This window comes from Parasteatoda tepidariorum, chromosome 6 (genome assembly GCF_043381705.1).
Source record: "Parasteatoda tepidariorum isolate YZ-2023 chromosome 6, CAS_Ptep_4.0, whole genome shotgun sequence".
NCBI lineage: Eukaryota > Metazoa > Arthropoda > Arachnida > Araneae > Theridiidae > Parasteatoda > Parasteatoda tepidariorum.
Window position 1 is genome coordinate 22499084 of NC_092209.1, and position 19336 is coordinate 22518419.

Consider the following 19336-nt stretch of genomic DNA (forward strand, 5'->3'; position numbering starts at 1 on the left):
TCAGGAGTTCCATATTTTTTATTTTTGTGTTGGATTGTTAAATATAATTTTTAATTTTTCACAAATTATGTCTAAATTTTCACAAATTATGTCTAAATTTTCACAAAATAGGTACCTCTCAGAAAAAGTTCGAACATTTAGGGTTCCACAGCAGCAAGACAAAATAAATAAATAAATAATTGGACATCACTATACTAAGAAACCCATTTATAGAAGATAAGGGACTAATTAAACATTTTGAACCAATTTATAATGAGTTGACCCCTGCGTTCCCAGAGTTCACGATCTTAGCTCAGACGGTACTCATGTTGTAAAAAGAGACCAACACACAATTTCTTCCTTTTATAACTATAGATATTTACAGAGAAACACGTGGCTTAATATAAAAGCACTCTAAAGACTTAAAAAAAAACTAGTTTTTAAAATATTAATATAAGGAAGTGAAAGTGAATGGAAAATACCATTTCCTTGCTTGTATCTCATCTTAAACAAAGAATTAAAGGATTAATACGGAACAGATAACTACGAGCAAAAAAAAAAATGTCAATTAAGCTTTTAATCGGCCGTATAAAGGAAGGGTTATCCGTCAGGCTATTTCAACCGTAACTTAACTGAATTATTTTTTTTTACAGACATAAGAGAAAACAATGAGTGTTCTGTTAAACAACTGCTACTCATTCAACTTTGATAACGTTTTAGTTACATTTAAAAGCAATTAGTCGGGGACCTTTTAAGTATATGTTGCTAATAACAGTTTTATGGATTTGGTAAATTTATTTTTTATCATTTATTTCTATATTTAATGCTTAGAGCAATTGTACAAAAAAGGTAAATGAACAATAGAAAAAAAAAACATTAAATTATAAAGGTGCTGGAACTATAAATGGCAAGAACAAAACTTAATGACTACGGAAGAACAGGTTGTCATGAAAAATATGCGTACTAGTGATGATTTATGTTTTTTTCGATAGTTTTTAATATCTTTTTAATTAATTTTTTTTGAAAATGTTAAAGTTATTCCACGGTTTTATCGAAATTTAATAATAGTAACGAAAATAAAATAAACACTACATTTGTTACCATTGCTGTACATCAGTGTTTCCCAAAGTGTGGTACGCGTACCCCCAGGGGTACGGGAACAGTTTAGTGGGGGTACACGTTCTAATGCGAAATATCTTGCAACAAACGAAAATTTCATTTAAAAACAAAGCTNAAAATGTTAAAGTTATTCCACGGTTTTATCAAAATTTAATAGTAACGAAAATAAAATAAACACTACATTTGTTACCATTGCTGTACATAATACTGTAGCGAAAATAATTCGTAAGAATATATAGTATAGTACTATATTCTACAAAACCTCTGACTTTTTAAGTGGTATCTTAAAAATATTTATGCCTGTTCTTATTAGCAGCTACTGATTTTACAAATAATTTTAAAAACTGTCGAGAAGTGTATATTGAAATTTTTAAATTTCGATTCATTTTTCTCCGTTACACAGCATTTTATACAAATATTAGAATTATTTAGAAATAGTGGCTTTTAAGGATTTTAAATCTTAAAATTCCATTCTAACCTTTGAATAAAATTTGGGAGACCTCTCAAATCAATAAAAGCTTAAACAATAATAATATTACAAATGGATTTATTTAATAATTTTATATATTAAAAATAAATTTGACTGGTTAAAAATTTTTTTAATGCATTTGAAAGAAAGATTAAAAATTCCTCAACAATTTATAAAAGTATTTACATATTTTAAATGTATTCGAAAAACTATTTTTTTTAATCAAAAATTGCATGATAAATATTTAAAAAGTTTAAAAAAAAAAAAATCGAAATTTTTTTAAAGTGAAACAAAAAAAAGAATAACACGAAACACGGTGTTGCAGCTGCTACAGGAAGTTTGCTGTGATAAAAAATTAAAAAAAAAATAAGTAATGGAAATTCAAGTTCAAATTAAAAAAATAAAATATATTTTTTAAAATCTTGTTTATTTTCATTTTATAATTTCGTTTGAACCTGTATTTCCTTTTTTAAAATGTATTTATACATATTGTGCGGTAAAAAATTATTCGATCTTTAGGAAATTACACTATGCGCTAGACTAATTGGAAAAGTTTTCTATATTTTCCAATCTGCTGGATTATTTTCACGCATATTACAATCAAACTGTATATTTTTTGTAAAATTACACAATTCTGGGCTTATTACTAACTGCCTTTAATAATTTAACAATGATTGATATTTCAGATTACATCAAAAGATATTTAGTAATAAGCTTAAAAAATACCTGGCAGAAAATACTGGATTTACTGCAAGCTACCGTAAATAATTTAGCAATGGTAGCTGGGTTTATTGCAAACTGCCATAAATAACATAAAATTGCATATTTTATAATAAGCCTAAAAATATTTTATCTAAATGCGATAAGCCTGAAGAGTGTCAGGCTATTAGAAAATACTGGAGACTTTGCAAATTAAACTGTACGAGCCTTTGTATCATTGTAACAAACCTCTAACAAAGCTATTTATAATAAGCCTTAGCAACTCTGGGCTAAATTCAAACTGCCTATAATATTTTAGCAATGATTGATATTTTAGACTACATCAAAAGATATTTGATATCACTACAATAAGATTAAAAAATACCTGGCTGAAAATACTGGGTTTAGAGAAAACTGCCATAAATAATTTAACAATGAATAGTACATTTTATAATAAGCCTAAAAGTATTTGATCTGAATGCAATAATCCCGAAAAGAGTCAGGCTATTAGAAAATACTTAAGACTTTGCAAATTTAACTGATGCACAGTAATTGTCAGCAGTTGTGTGTAAAAGGCCGGATTCTTCATTAGCTTACTGCATATTTATTTGTTAATACAGTTCTTAGAAGTCTTTTTCTGCCACTGTTTGTTAATGGAAAAGAATTTGGAGAAAATTAATAATAAAAATATATAAATAGATAAAGATCGCAAAACAGAGGAATAAGAAGACAACTCGTCGTCGGTAGGCTTCCGGTTCCTGTACTGGGGAGAGAAGATTTCTCGGAATACCGCAATTACGTAAAAAGAATAAAAAAAAATATTGAAAAAAAGGAAAGAAAGAAAATAAAAAAGGGGAAACCTTTCAGTTTCCTTTTCAGATACGTTTAAAAAAAAGAGGAAGAAAACGTGTAGTACACACATGGATACCAGAAGACAATATTTTGAAAAGGAAGCGGATGTCTCAAAAAATAATTTTTTTTCATGCCAGATTAATCATATTTCTAGTTATATAAAAAAATTTTGAGTAATATGTTTTTTAAATATTAAAAATTAACCTTACATAGCTTGTTTAAAAAAAACATACGGTTTTATTAACAGTGATTACGGTATTTTATAAGAATATTTTGTTTCATCCAACTATACACTAACACTTCAAACACATTTAACCTTTGATGGTAGCACTTTTTTTAATAGGGTGCTGCTATAAACTGTTGTATTAGAAATTATAGAAGTAGCAGTAATAATAGCATTAGGATCACTGTTATTACTGTTACAGTTTCCCTTAAAAAACTGCAAAAATCATATATTTTTAATGCATTTTTTAATTAGATGGAAATGGAAACGAACGTAATTAATTTTAACCCTTTCGGACGCTATGTTCTGCGTTTGGGACTACTTATTTAACCCTTTAAAGGGCCATTTATTGCTAAAAATGGTAAATCAAAATAATTTTAGATTTGACATTGATATCTGAAAAAAATCATTTAGCATATGAGATAAATTATTTTAGCTTATAAGCTTAAAAAGTAAATAGGATAGCTATAAAAGTATAATAGGATATAAACTATAATAGGATAAGTTATAAAAATAAATAGGAATGAATAGTTTATAATTAAGAATAGTAAGAGATTATTTTTCTCCTCCCGAAAACCAGATATAATTAAAATGATTTTACTGCCAGTTTTTTTTTCCCCCGCTTTTCCGTCTCACTTTCAAGACTGCGTAACTTCAGGAAAACTGTTAATAAACTTTTTAAAATTTGTTTCTCTATATTCTCCTGCTATTTTTAACTTCATTTATTTACATTCAACTATCTCTTTCTACTTAAACTTTTATTTTAATGTTCCCGAAAATAATATCCTCTCTTAAGTATACATGACCAGGGCTGTGGAGTCAGGAGTTGACATGCTTGACTCCGACTCCGGACTTTTCAGTGAATTCGATTCCGACTTGTTTAAAATTTTCACTATTTAAAAAATAAATTTAAAAAATATTTTTTTACAAAATATGTAAATTAAGCAAAACCATCCGAAGAAAAAAACTAGATGTAGAACATATATAAACACGTTATTAAAACAACATTTACTGGATATTTATGGACTAGGAAACTATTATAATTTATGCACTGTATTCCTTCGCCCGTTTATATAATTAATTTTTCATTCTATTTAAACATACTTGTTTTAAGTTATCAAAAGCCAGTTTATGAATAATTTTTATTATTAACATGATTCAATGAAATCGAGGATTCAAAAAATTAATCCTTTTCTCAAAAACGTTAATTAATTAAGTTTGTGGTGCCATACATTTTAAATAGTTTTTATAATATTCATTTCAGTTAAAGTTTTGTTACCATAATTATATATAATTTTTTAAATAATTTCCGTTAAATCAAAAACTTGTTTTCCTCTTTTAACTTTAGACTAACAAGCGGAGTCAAAGTCGAACTATTCTTTTCTACTCCGACACCTGAAATATTTTCTCTTAACTTCAACTTCGACTCCACATCCCTGAACGAGCAATTGAATGAATTTAGCTTTTAGCTTACATTTTTTTTGTGTGAAGTCTAAAAAGATTGCGATTTCCTCAGGATGTATGGGTTAATCGATTATGGCGATTTTCTGACGAATTTCTTTATCTTTCAGCATTGATCTTATCACTGTTATTCATATCTTCAACCATTTTATTCATATCATCGTCTATCTTTGTCTTTATTCTGATAATGACTCTTATAAATGTCACAATTTCCTCACGTTTAGTTTACATTAATGTCGGTTTTGAGATTTTAATCTGATTATTATAAAGATTCATTTAAAATGACGAGTAAATAAATCGACTTTTATTTTTAAAAATTTCAATGATGAAACAGAAAAAATAACTGATTGTTTAATATTTTCTTATTAGAACTGAAATATTAAATAAAACCATCATTTAAATTTTTATTGAAATTGCCCCGTATTTATCAGACAAACAGGTTACATTTCATGCTACCTACATTTGTTTACACTTAAGGCCCATATTGGCTGTATAATAGCTATAAAAAACCGGGTGAATCTGATAATTCTTTATATGGCCTATATTGGCTGAATAGTTGCTAAAAATGGAGGCTGAATACGATAATTCTATTTAGGTTCTATATTTGCTTAAAACTAGCTAGAAAATGTTGGATGAACCAAAAAAATCTATGTATGGCCTATATTTACTGAACAAATAGATAAAATATCTGGGGAACAAATAAGATGAGATTCAGCCACGATAAAATATCTTGGCAGAACAAATAGATAAAATATCTGAATAGATAAAATATCTGGTGAATCTGCCAATTCTATATAGGACCGATGTTGGTTAAATTGTACTATTCTATACTGGTTGAAAAGTGGTTATAAAATATCGGTTGAATTGGACGATTTTACTTTGGTTGAAAAGTGGCTGTAAAATATTGGGTGAATTAGACGATTCTATATTGGTTGAAAAGTCATTATAAAATATCGGGAGAATTCGGCGATTTTACATTAGTTGAAAAGTGGTTGTAAAATATTGGGTGAATTAGACGGTTCTATATTGGTTGAAAAATCATTATAAAATATCGGGTGAATTCGACGATTCTACATTAGTTGAAAAGTGGTTGTAAAATAACGGGTGAATTAGACGATTCTATATTGGTTGAAAAGTCATTATTAAATATCTGGTGAATTCGACGATTCTACATTAGTTGAAAAGCGGTTGTAAAATATCGGGTGAATTCGACGATTCTATATTGGTTGAGAAGTCATTATAAATTTCGGGTGAATTGCACGATTCTACATAAGTTGAAAAGTGGCTGTAAGATATTGGGTGAATTCGACGATTCTATATTGGTTGAAAAGTCATTATAAAATATCGGATGAATTCGACGATTCTACATTAGTTGAAAAGTGGTAGTAAAATATCGGGTGAATTCGACGATTCTATGTGGGTTGAAAAGTGGCTCTAAAATATCGAGTGAATTAGAGGATTCTATACAGGGCAATATCGATTAAAAAAAAAAAAAAAAAAAAAAAAAAAAAAAAAAAAACGGCACTCTAAACCTTATTTAGCCTAGATTCGTGAAGATTGGTTCAACGAAGGACCAAGTTATTTAAATGCTAGGGTTAAAAGTTTCTAGGAGCTTTCGATGCTTAGTAAAAATTTTAAATGTTTTAAGACAAGTAAAAAAACAAATACAATATACTAAAAAATAAGACTAAGAAGTGTATAAAAACAGCGTTAAATGTTTGACACTTAGCAGTTTTTTCTGATTACGAGCTATAAGGTTACAAATGATTGCCATACGATATTACGTTTCAGTTACAACTAATGAGGCTTAAAAAGAAAAAAAAAAGGGGGGAAAGGAAATTATTATCTCTAGAGAGTAGCAGGGCACATTCTCTGAAGTGTTAAAGAAAATAAATAGAAATATTGAATTTTCCAAGTAGTACCGAAAAACTTGACAATATAGTTTCATTTTTATATTTATTCCTATCACTTTCTAATTCAAAATAACTTACTAATAAACATACAAGGGTTGGGCTAATATATGGAAATACATTTGTACTAATTTTATGTAAACAATCTTTCTTTTAGTAGCTAATACTTTGGAAGATTTTACATGGCAAAACTGTTGGCACAATTATCATGGTTGAAGCTTTTGGAAATGATGTCATTTTGGTTAAATGAGTTGGTGTAATAGATGAGTTGGTTTTATGGATTGGTTAAAATGAGAGTAGAAAGCTTCTTTCTTTATTATATATTGCTGATATTAAAGCAAAAAATTCAATAACTTCCTATGCTCATTTTGATATGAATTTTGACTGGGTAAAAAGAACACATTTTTAAAAAACTTTATTCCTGAGATCTTTCAAATAAAAAAGATTGTTTGCATAGAGTTAGTACACAAGCGTTTCCATAAGTTTGTCCAAATCCTGTATTCAAAATTAGAATTTTCTTAAAGCTGCATTGATCAATGCCAGAAGCAATTCCTTTTTTTTAAGGTATAATTTTCAAAGTTAGAGATCTTTATTTAGAGATAAAATTAGCATACCGATATATTTTTTATATCGAAACAAATAGTAGTGGTCCCAAATATATTCAAATATTCGAATTTGTCTCCTTTTCGTTACTACGTGGGAATTAGGTCTTATATTTAAGCCTGGCTGCCTGATATCTTCGGCCGTAAATGTTGGGATAAGATTTTTGAGTTAATAAGAAAAATCCCATCTCTAGAACAGTGATGTTAGAGTAAAAACTTTTTTTTAAATAGTTTGTATTTGATGATAATTATTTTAATTTTTTGATATCAATTATTATTTTACTTTCAGAATAAGTTAATTGGTAATTATTTTTCAGTGTATTTATTATCTGTTGAAATCACGGAAAAATCAATTCTCATAGAAGAACGAACAAATCATGAAACAATATCCTAAAATTTTAAGATGATTAGGACCCAGGTATCGTCTGTCTATGGAAAGAATTCCCATTGCCATTCGTCTGCAGCAGTGGCGGTGACTATGGTTACGAGGTTTAACTATTTCAAGCAGGGATGTTGGGTCATTTAAGACAGATTTTGGTTAAGGGTCGGTGAGAAAAAGGCTCCCCTCTTTGAATCGGCTGTTTCTTGTTTCCATAGCAGTAGGCGGCCTTCTTTGAGGAGAAGGGAGTTCTTTCGATAGACAAACTGTAACCACCGCATAAAACCTACGGAAATGTCTTTTGAGTTTTTAAAATTTCTGCTTTACTTCACTATCATAAGCAAAATGCTTCACTTCACTATCATATTCACTATCTCTAACACAGGAAAAATGTTGATACTTAAAACATAGAAGTTGACATACACGAAATTATTTCAGTCCCATCTCTAATTAATTTTAATAAGAATGCAAATGATCATTAGACTAGACATTGTAATTATTTTGATACGAAATCTAAACTTATACTCAAACTTTCCAAGGTAGTAACAATTATGTAAAAAAAGAAAGAAAATCTGATTTAAAAAGATTTGAAGAAAGTCTAAAATTATTATTCGCTTAACTAATTTCTAACAATAGCACAAAGGGTAGTAAATTAATGATAGTTACAGTAATTCATAGATGTAATTTTTACAACAAAAACTCTTAACTGTTTTGACGAACATTGACTTGATAGTTATTATGTATCTCATTCAGTGGAGTCGGTGAAGCGCGACTGATGACGAACTATTAATTGACGATGCTAATAATAGAGATGAGGGTCAGTAGCGCCGGATATAAAAAATTTCTATTCAGAGTGAACTTGACGTGTATATTAGATAAATGTAACATCTCAAATGTTTTGGAGAGCAAATGAGTCTTTTCCCGGATGAATCATTTGAAATGGAGATGAATTTAAATCATTTTGGGAAGAACACGAAAGTAAGTTACAAGAATTTTAATCAGCTAGATGAGTACTGAAGGTCATGATCCTTTTTTTCGCTCTGAGAATCATTTTTTTAAATGTGAAATGTAGAAAAAAATGCATTTTGATTGTGTTGTAAGCGAAATAAAGGAAGTGCCGGGAAAAAGATAGAGAGGCATGTGATGTATAGTCATATAACTCGTACCAACTGAGTGCTTAAAACATTTTAGAATGAATAGTAATTTTCTCTTATTACTTTACTTACAAAAATTGGGCACCTAGGTCGCGCAGAAGGCCCATATCCCATACATCAGTGGTTACCAACTGGCAGCCTGTGAAGCCTTTTTTTGTGACCCGCGAACCAAAATATATTAGTTGTTATTTTTTTAGGACAGTTTTTGGAGAAAATCTATATGGGTTTTAAATACTTTTAAGTATTATATCTTAACAATTTGATATCTGTTGCACATTAATTGTTTAATATATAGGTGCACATTAAAGTTATTGTAGCCAGAATTATTTAATATGCAATTAAATATTTTTAAAAATCTACTTCTTATTTTAATTTGTGATTCAATACTTATGTTTTGTACTGCTTGATAAAAATCTCACAGTAATATTTAATGTTCCTTCAAACTCCTATATAAAATTTTGGTAAAATTGCGGCCCGCCATTTGACTGATGTTATTAATTGCGGCCCCCGGTCCCATATAAGTTGGAAACCCCTGCCATACATCATGAAATTTTACATAAGTTTAAAAAAAAAAAAAACTGTTTAAGTTTATTGTTTAAAAAAAAACTTGATCTCGATCATGCAAACTTTTCCCACAGCTTTTAAGTCTACTTATTGGAAAATATTGAATCTGTAGTTGCACTGAAACAAATTAAGGCTGTTTAAAAGCACTACTGATCTTATTAGAGGACCTCCACAGAATGTTAATATTTTTAAATTTATCAAAATGAAGAAAAGTAATTTAACATTGAAATTACAATTAGAAAAAATATGAACGTACGCTTTCTATGTAACAGAGAAAGGAAAACTGTATAGGTAAAACAAATTTGATAAACAATGGCACATATAGTTTAAGTATTGATATAATTTTAAATGCTAGGCTAGAAATTATAATTTGGGGATATTTTTAGGTTGTACGGTTTTTGTTGCATCATAGAATTTTTTCAAGGAATTTTAAGCAGCATCAATGAACTAAAATTTAAAAAAAAAACATGTAGTTAACCCTTTCATGGGCCATTTATTTCTAGTAAAGGTAAACTAAAGTATTTTTTGAATTAAAATTGTTTCAAGAATAGTAATTGATATAAGAAGGAAAAAACCCATTAAGTTTATTAAAAAGGCAATTTTTTGGTGGTAAAAATATTTAACACGACCATATATTACTTATTGATATTTTATTTTTCTTTATTTTTAAAATAAATTTTGTATATGCTACAAACTTCAAAAAGAATTATGTGTTTTATAACTTTCATACGTTTTTTTAAACTAACAAATGGTTACCAATTTTATTCAAACGCACTTCAAGAAAGCTGAAATTATTAACAAATGGAAACCTAAATTAAAAGTGGTAAAAAAGTNCTATTAGGATCTTATTGACTTTTATTTTTCGTTTTTTATAAAATAAATTTTGTAAATGCTACAAACTTCGAAAAGAACTATGTGTTTTATAACTTTCATACGTTTTTTTAAACTAGCAAATGGTTACCAATTTTATTCAAACGCACTTCAAGAAAGCTGAAACTATTAACAAATGGAAACCTAAATTAAAAGTGGTAAGAAAGTGGTGGGAAGTATACTTCCCACGGCCTTTGAAAGGACTAAAGGCTGTGATGATCAATATTTTTGTATTCATTGATAATGACTAAAGCTTAATAACAAGATAGTAGGATGAAAAAATTTATTGCACAATAATTTATCCAAAATTCAACACCAAGTTAAGAAAAGTAACGAAATCAAGGATAATGAGAGATAAAAATTGGTTAAACGCGTTGATTAATTTAATTACCAGAAGGTTATTATCTAATAAATAAAATTTGTCAGAGCTAGGGAGCCAAAAGTTGGAATGACAAAAAAGTCAGCCAAAATGATTTCATCACAGTCGGTATTTGTAATGAATAACCTATAAATTTAAATTTATATATTTAATTTATTAGAATTGCTCTGATTTAAGCTGACATAAATAATGAGAATTAAACAGTTTCAAATAAGAAAAAAAGATTGTCCGGCGCCAGGACAATCGTTAAAACTTACTGTCGTGAAAAAGGAGCACTTAAAATGTTTTCTGAATAAAACATTGAAACCCACATAATTTTTCTTTATTTGATTATGTGAATGGTTGTCGCAAGTCAGGGCAAAATACTGTTAACGCATTTCCGACAGTAAATCCGTATAATTAAAATCACACTACTGGTTTTCATTGTACTCAACTCATATGTTTTATGACCTTTCCGTAAAGAGATCATATTTTGGAACAGGATGACTAGACGTTAGGCGCCCATTGGGAAAAAGAAGGAATGAATTATGATTATGAACGTTTTTCATTTACTTAGTAAAATCTGGAGACTATTTTTTCTTCTTATTATTAAGATGTTTTGCTGAGATAGGTCGAGCACTTTACGGTAGAACAGTTGAACGAGGACCCTCGGTCCCTACGCAGGCTGATCAAAGTGGTCACTCCCAGCACACTGACCGAGCCAGTGATGCTTGACTTCGATGTTCTGCTGGGAACCGTGTTCTTACGATCAATCCACTGCAGGACGTTTTACTGAGATATATTTTATTTAAAGACTAAGTGATTACCGTGTGACGTGTGATTATTCAAAATAATGAAAGCAAAACTAAATTTTAAAGACGAAATAGACACATACTATACTACATTATTTAATAACAGTATGGCAGTTTAGGAACGTTAATAAAAAAAAATAGTGATAGTACATAAAAAAAAAACAAATTAAATTACTACTGTCACTGGGGCCTGATCTAGAGATCCAGAGGCCCTAGGCACAGAACTGTGAGGGTCCTTCTGGTTGTATCTTTAAACTAAATTTACATGCTTAATTACGAAATGTTTTTAAATTACTTTTGAAGTAGATTATAAAATATTAGCAAATTTAAGATTATATTTCAATTTTCGTAAACTTATTGCACTAATAGACAATTTTTAAGGAAATACACGAAAAATAATTATTGGCAACATTTAGGGGCCCCCCAACAATGTGGGGGCCCTAGACTTCATGATAAATCAGACAGTGACTGTCACAAAATAATCTTTTGCTGTCTTATGTCGAGTCAGATCTGACACTGTCATGAATGAAAAGGTCATAATTAAATTACTGTCACCAAAAAGTAAACTTACAGTTACACTTTACTAATTACGTAAGCGTTAGGGCGTAATCAAGCAGAATTTGACAAACATGGTGCAAAATTTGACGAACAACAACAAATCACTAGAATTAATTCATAATTAAATTATACCATTGTGCTCTCTTGGTTTCTGTCAAGCTTAATGCTTTTTTTGTTATAATGCACAAGGTGTTTTCTAATTATATATTTTTGTTCTTCAAACCAAAGAACTGTACATTGAAACTTTAACTAAACTACCACTGGACAAAATCTTTCCGAAAAGCGTAGAAACTTCGCAGACCTGTTTTTGCCCAGGGAAAAGTTCGGTTTACGTCGGAATTTGAATTTTTTTTCTTCGAAAAAGTGAAGATTAAATAATTTAAAATAAATTATGGTTATGGTATTACAAAATGAATTTTAAACTTTTTGTATCTGTTAAAGAAACTTTAGTTATAATCAGTTCTATTCTGTATGCAAATTTCATAAAATAAAAACCACCGTATATTAAAATACTGTTTCAAAATTCCTACCTTTGCTTCTTTTGCTAATTGCTTCATAAAGTAGATATTTAATTCCCCTTTACCTTCACTCAGACGAGCAGGGGACGGTGACGAACACGTAGAGGAAGAAGCAGATCGACTTTTTCGCATCGATCCGAAAAGTTGCGACATTTTTGAAGATCGAAAAGATCTATTGGAGAGCACCTCTAAAAATTCATGTAACTTTTATATCATCACACGAATAGTAATTATCGTTTTAATTCCAAGATGGTTCTCTGATTTCTGCGTACGATTACAAAATCACTCCCACAACAAACTTTTTTTAATGATTGGCATTTATTCACTAAGAAATATTGTTTAAGAATTGCTAGAATTAAAACTTCCAAACAAAAGTCGATATAACCATTTCGATTGCAGACGATTATTAAAACATTTTGCTGGGGGTATACTTTATGTAAACAATTTTAAATGTTCCTCATACATTCTCATTCATTTTGCATAGTTTTCTGCAGTGACATACATAAAGTTTCATTAATAACGGCACAATTGTAATTTCGATTGCAAACGATTATTTAAACTTTTTGCCTGTGGTATATTTTATGCAAACAATATGGAAAATTCTTCTTTTATCATTGTTTGCTTAACATAAAAGTTTTCAGCAACAGGAAATAAAATTTTAGCAAGGAGGAAGTTTGTAAATATAGGACGACCGGTTTGCAGACGATAATTCAAACTCTTTGCTTTCGTTAAATTTTATGCAAACGATTCTTTATATTCGTTTTATAGAAAGTTTTCATCAATAACAATAATTAAACTACACTCACGAAAGAAAGATTTTAAATATATAACGACACATTGTAAGCGCTTTCACAAAACACGTTGATTTGTTTTCACAAGAATTGCATCACTTTTGATATGCTTACACTCAACAGCAGACGATGTTTTGTACCTCCACGTTTTTCCAATTCCTTCAACAGTTTATCTTCTTTTTGAATTAAAAACACGCCGGTTTTTCTCTCCCAATTATCAGTTCTTTGACACGAGAGAAAAGCGTTTCACTTTTCACAACATACACAGCCGCAAATGAAAGACAGCTGATAGAATCCGGCGCGAAGCCATCTGCAACTGTTTCCAATGGCAACGCCAGTGGTGGTCGGTGTGTGACGTCATACCCACGGGAAACACCATCAGAAAAGATGGATAGTTTTAACTCGAACGCGGCAGAGTAGCTTGTGCGGGGGAAGATGGAATCAGTTTGATTCAATGAAGTGCGAAAGTATGGAATAATTCCTCACATATTTATTTATTTAAAATGTTTTATAATTCAGTCAACTCAAATTATGAAAAAGAATATATATATATTCNAAAAATATATATATATATATATATATATATATATATATATTGCATACAAGAAATTTAACAGAAACAATAACATTTAAATGGATTTTATTTTTGATACGTTAAAAATGTATAATAACTCACTTTTCTCTCATACATTTCAAAATTAGAATCCATTTGAAATCTGCCGTTTTTATTCTATGCTCTTTATCAACATGTAAAAGTCTCAATAGTATTATTAGTTCAGATTTCGAAAATTCTGAAAAGAAAAACAAATACCGGAAACTCTTTTCAAAGTTAAAATGGAAAAAAAGCGATGAATTTACTTCTTAACGAGAATCGATTTTTGGAGAAAAGGAAAACAGAATGCATGCTTGTGATTAGTTCTAAATAATGATAAAAATTTATAGGTATATGGGTGTTTCATGTAGTCATAAGGTATATGAGCAAAGTTTACTCTAAGATTTTTTAAAAGAATTCAGAAGTTTAATTCTCCAGCGTCCGTGATTGTTTTTCTTTCATTGTTGTTTTCATTCATCGTTTTTATCCATTGTTTTTTTCAAGAAGAAATTTCTAAAAAAAAATTTTTTTTGCCAATGAAATGTGCAATTATTATTATTTTATGCTCGAAGCGCTTTGTTAATACGTTAATTGCCGTTAATATGAAGAAAAAAAAACATTTAAAAAAATAATCGACTTCCCTGAAAAAATAAAATTTGCCTAGGGGTAACCAGATTCTGTGAATCAATAAGAAGAAATAACTGCGAAGTATTTTTTAACTGTGAACGTGACTTTTAATAATAACTTTCGAAAAAAAGTTGCATTTATTACGTAAATGTTACGCATTTATTTAGGTAAAAGTTATGTTTTTAAAAATTTATATATATGAGTTAAGATTTATGTTTGGCATCATCTAATCTCTTACAGAAACACTCCATTGCTTTCAATATAAATTATAAATTGAATAAATTTATGAACCTTAATATAATAGGTAAATATTTAAATAAAATAATAATAATAAAATAATAATAATGTCTTCATAAATCTAACAATATAACATACGAACAAACGAAAAAAAAAATAATAATAAGCGTGCTACTCAAAATGTAACCCACGAAATATATAAAAATCTTAAAAATGTTTCCTGTGTTTTTTTCTTCTTCCCTGTAATGATTTTTTTTGATTTGCTCATGAAAACTTATTTCTCAGGTATAAATTTGAATGAATTACTTACTAATACCCGTTACTTTAAATAATTGCGTATTACATCGGTTTTATGTTCAAATACCATTACAGATCCTTTTCGCTTCTCCCCCAATCAAAGTGGTTACAAAATGCATACTTTAACAAAGAGATTTTTGAACTAAGGTCCCGACACCATTTGGGTCGCAGGACCTTCAGAGGGGTCATCAAAAATTTAATCACTTTTAATATTTCTTTAACTTATTATTATAATTTTGCAATTACCAAATATTATATAAAATAAAAATACATAGAAATATATACATATAATAATATAAAAATAAATATAAGATTTTTATTATTTCATTATATTTACTAGCTTGTAACTTATTTAATATTTTCACAAGTTAATGACTTCAAATAGCAATAGTATATTACGGCACAGGTGAATCAGCTGACAGTTTCACGCATTCGTCAGATTTGGGCAATGCTTATGAGGTCTCACAAAATTTTTCTGGATATGAATGGGGCTCCCACATCGATAAAAATTCCTGCTTGAACATAGTATTCACAATATTTTTACCTAAATTGTGCCTAGCGTTTTTAAAAATTATGTTGTTTTCTTCAAAGCAGAAAACAATGGAAGAATGGGGATCAGATTGTTAAGATTAATTTTGCAGAAACAAGGTAGTTTATTTGGTCTATAGTCAACGTGGAGTGTTTTTTTTAAAGCTAAAGTGGTAGGTAAGGTAACAGTATGAAATATATATATTCTTCTGTATATATATCTGTATCTTTTGTTCTGTGTGTATATATATACATATATATTGTTGGACTATACCAGATGTCGAATAGCTCGGTTGGGGGGAGGAGGAAGTAATAGTTAAATAATTATAATATATTAATAATTTATTTACAAGAACTATATTTACAGACATTAAGTTGTTACATTATTTTACACATCAGGCTTACTCGGTGCGCACTCCTACGCTCTCTGTTACAAAATCATCTGTGTATCTCCACATAATGACTACTGCCATCTAGTGGCCAATCATTTTCTTTTCAATTTAAATAAAATTAAAGCTTAGTGTTAACAATATATATATACACCAAAGAGCCATTACATTATGACCACCCTGCCAATAACATGTAGGACCACCTTTAGCCCTCAAAACTGCTAGCACCCGCCGTGGCATTGATTCCACAAGGTGCTGATAGGTAGTCTGAGNCACATAAATATATATTTTATGAATATATTTTTATATATTACATATGAATATATATACATAAAATATATATATACATAAAATATCAAATGCATTAATATACAATTTTGAATCAGATATCAATTAAGAAAAAACCCTCAGATTTGTAAAATTGATCTAAATTAATGGGATGAAATGTTTTATCATAAGAATTCATACAATAGTTGAAAATCTTGGGCAATATAGTGATGCGTCACACTCTTATAAAAAAGGATGTTATTTGCACATCTAACTGCTCCATAATAGTGTTTCCAATTAAGCCCCTTGCAATTGCTCAGAATTATTTTTCATTCTATGTAACAGCTCTTTGCAAAGAAGCATTTTATTACCTACAGGAAGATCATTGAACTTATCATTAGAAATGTTTAAAAAAAATAAAAATAAAAAAGCGCTTTCCTGAATAATTTAAAAATGTGGCTTATTAATGCACTGCCGCAAGCTCTTCACCTGCACTACATTTAGTTTTTGAAATTGAGAAAAACGTTGATTCGGCATGAATTCTAAACAACTTCATTAAAATTAAATAATATCTTCTGCATTTGATTATTTTTTTTTAATATATTATATTGGGATATAAACATCATAGATGGTTTTATGATGGAAAAAAAAAACCCTATTCGTATTAGGAAGTTAAAAATAGCAGTGAAAATAAATTTAAAATTTTCACCTCATTATTGACATTTAAGCGGGGAAATCTATTTGCGGCGCATTAACTTTCCTTTCTCTTAAACGCCAAAAACGAAAGGAAAGAAAAAATAAAAACTGCAACCCAGATTAAAACTAATCTATTAAATAATAACCACTTGTCCACAACAGATATGTCAATTAATTTTATTAAAAGGTATGCGTTCGGCAAATTAACCCGCAGCAAACCTTTCACCTCTTTTTACAGACAACAACATGACCTGAATTAAGTTCACAAAATGTCGCCGCGGCTAAAAGAACATCCCAAAAGACGTCCCCAGGCTGTTAAATAATGGATAACGAAAGAGAAAGGGAAAAAGATCATAAATGAGTGATTTAACGAGATCCAGACCTCACTTGACCTTCAAGAAGAAAAGAAAATTACATTTGGATTGAATTTGAATACGGTAAGGTAAACAATCAAAAGCTGTTTTGTTAGTAAAACGCAATTATTATTATTTAAAAAAAAAAAAAACTTGTTTGAGATTGTGAGGTTAATAAATAAATAAACAGAAAGATATTTTTATATAATTCGAGATCGTCTTAAAGTTAATTGTTTTTTTTCTTCTGTGTTATTTTTTATAAATCGAATGAAAGTGTTAAATGAGTTTCCTTATATATATTTATATACGTCGCTTCCAGTTAAAACTGATCTCGACACAAGACTGTTGGAAGTTGTTTTTTTAATCTACTACAATAATAACTAAAAATGTAAGAATTGGTGGCTAGTAGAAAGTTGATCTCAATTAAAATATAATAACATTGGCAACTTTTTCCATCATAGTTCGTTTAGTTTACGATTAAAGGTGATTTGCGAATAATGTTTCCGGTTGAAAAGGAATAGTTTTAAATGTAAATCATAGTGGTAGTTGCGATTCAATAATTAAATTAAAAAAATTAAATAAGTTCCTACCTCTTCTTATATGTTCAGGCGTCTGAGGCTTGTGAATTTTTGAATCATTAGTATCATATGTCATAATCATTATGTAGTGGTGGAGATAATAAGTTTAAATGGATAAAAATTAATACATTAAAACATTAACTTAGCTATCACAAGAATAAATTTTACAAAAAGTTTGAAAAATTGGCAGTCCTGTAACATGTAAGTAGAAAATCAAGCAGCGAACGCGTTAAGCATGCAGAATTCTGATGAAACTTTTATCAGCTCATCAGAACAACGTTAATCGGCTGTCTGACATCTTATATGTCTAAAGAAATCATTTACTGTCCAGTAGTTGTCAGAATTCTTATATTTTAATTTATTCAAATTGCTATACCATACCTGAGACGCATATTTGCTCTGCTTTGTAAAAAAATATATCCTAGTAGTAGTGAAGTTTTAATTATTTTTAGTTTAATAAGTTTAATTATAAATTATTTTTCCACCACAACGTATCCAAAATTCAAAGCCTCATATGTAATACAATTTTGTACTCATAATTTTTGACAATGAAGTTTTCTCCAACCCTACCTTTTTTTCATTTTATGACTTCTATTATTTTTATATATATATATGTCTTTTCAGATCATGTCTTTTAGATTATGATAAATCGGATAGTGGTGTTTCGAGCCAAACACCGAGATTGCAACAATATCCAACTCAATCATGTCGTGGAAGCATAGAAGATAAAAGCGAGTAGCAAAGATCCTCTTTAACCTCAACTCGATCGAGTGGTGAGACTTCTGATGAGTTGTTGAGATTATACCTAATTCTACAAGTTTTACTTTTTAATTCTCTTCCAATTTATTAATATTTTCAAAGAAAGTGAAACAGTTGGCATCACTGCTAGACAGAAAACTGTCAGCTTCGTGCGCTTTTTTTTTCTGAAAAATTATTCTGGTGGTAGCTAAGTTTACGTTGAAATGTGTGATTCTTGGTTTAGTAAATTTGATTTAAGTTAACTTTCCCCACCATAACTTTAAAAATAATTCAAGAGTTCGCACGTAACACCACTTTGTTCTAGCTTTCTCACAGTGAGGTTGTAAAATACTAGCAAAATTACCAAAAATTCTGAAAACTTTAATTTTTAACTATTTACCACTCTATAAAATATTTTGCAAAATGCATAGAAGTCGGCAGCCCTGTACAGTTTGCCTCTGCTACCTCTAGAAAGAATATTTTCTTGAAATTATGGAAAATCCAGTTATTGGAAGGTATGTTATACAAGTCTATATATATTTTTTTAATTTTATAACCGTCGTTGAACAGCCGACCCAATTTTATGGGTTTACGACTACTAATGTTCAATTCCGTAGCCTTGTAATTTTGAACCCAATCCAGAAGACAAGGAAACTCCTGGATCGAGTAATGGGAGAAATATACCTTCGTACAGGACTTTTTGATGGAGCAGACCA

General features: G+C 29.2%; 1 protein-coding gene across 4 annotated transcripts in view; it reads right to left on the bottom strand.

Annotated features, from left to right (window-relative positions):
- The window catches only part of LOC107441602 (rhotekin-2), a 98767-nt gene that overhangs the window by 59739 nt on the left and 19692 nt on the right, over nucleotides 1-19336 (bottom strand). The window contains exon 1 of one of the 4 annotated variants that reach the window (XM_016054929.4): nucleotides 12540-13740. The exons of 2 other annotated variants lie outside the window; for them this stretch is intronic. In XM_016054929.4, the coding sequence (XP_015910415.1) occupies nucleotides 12540-12680 (141 nt within the window). In that variant the 5' untranslated portion in view covers nucleotides 12681-13740. Of the gene's footprint in view, nucleotides 1-12539; nucleotides 13741-19336 lie in introns of those variants that run through there. One more of the 4 variants, XM_043053538.2, reaches the window with a different exon arrangement.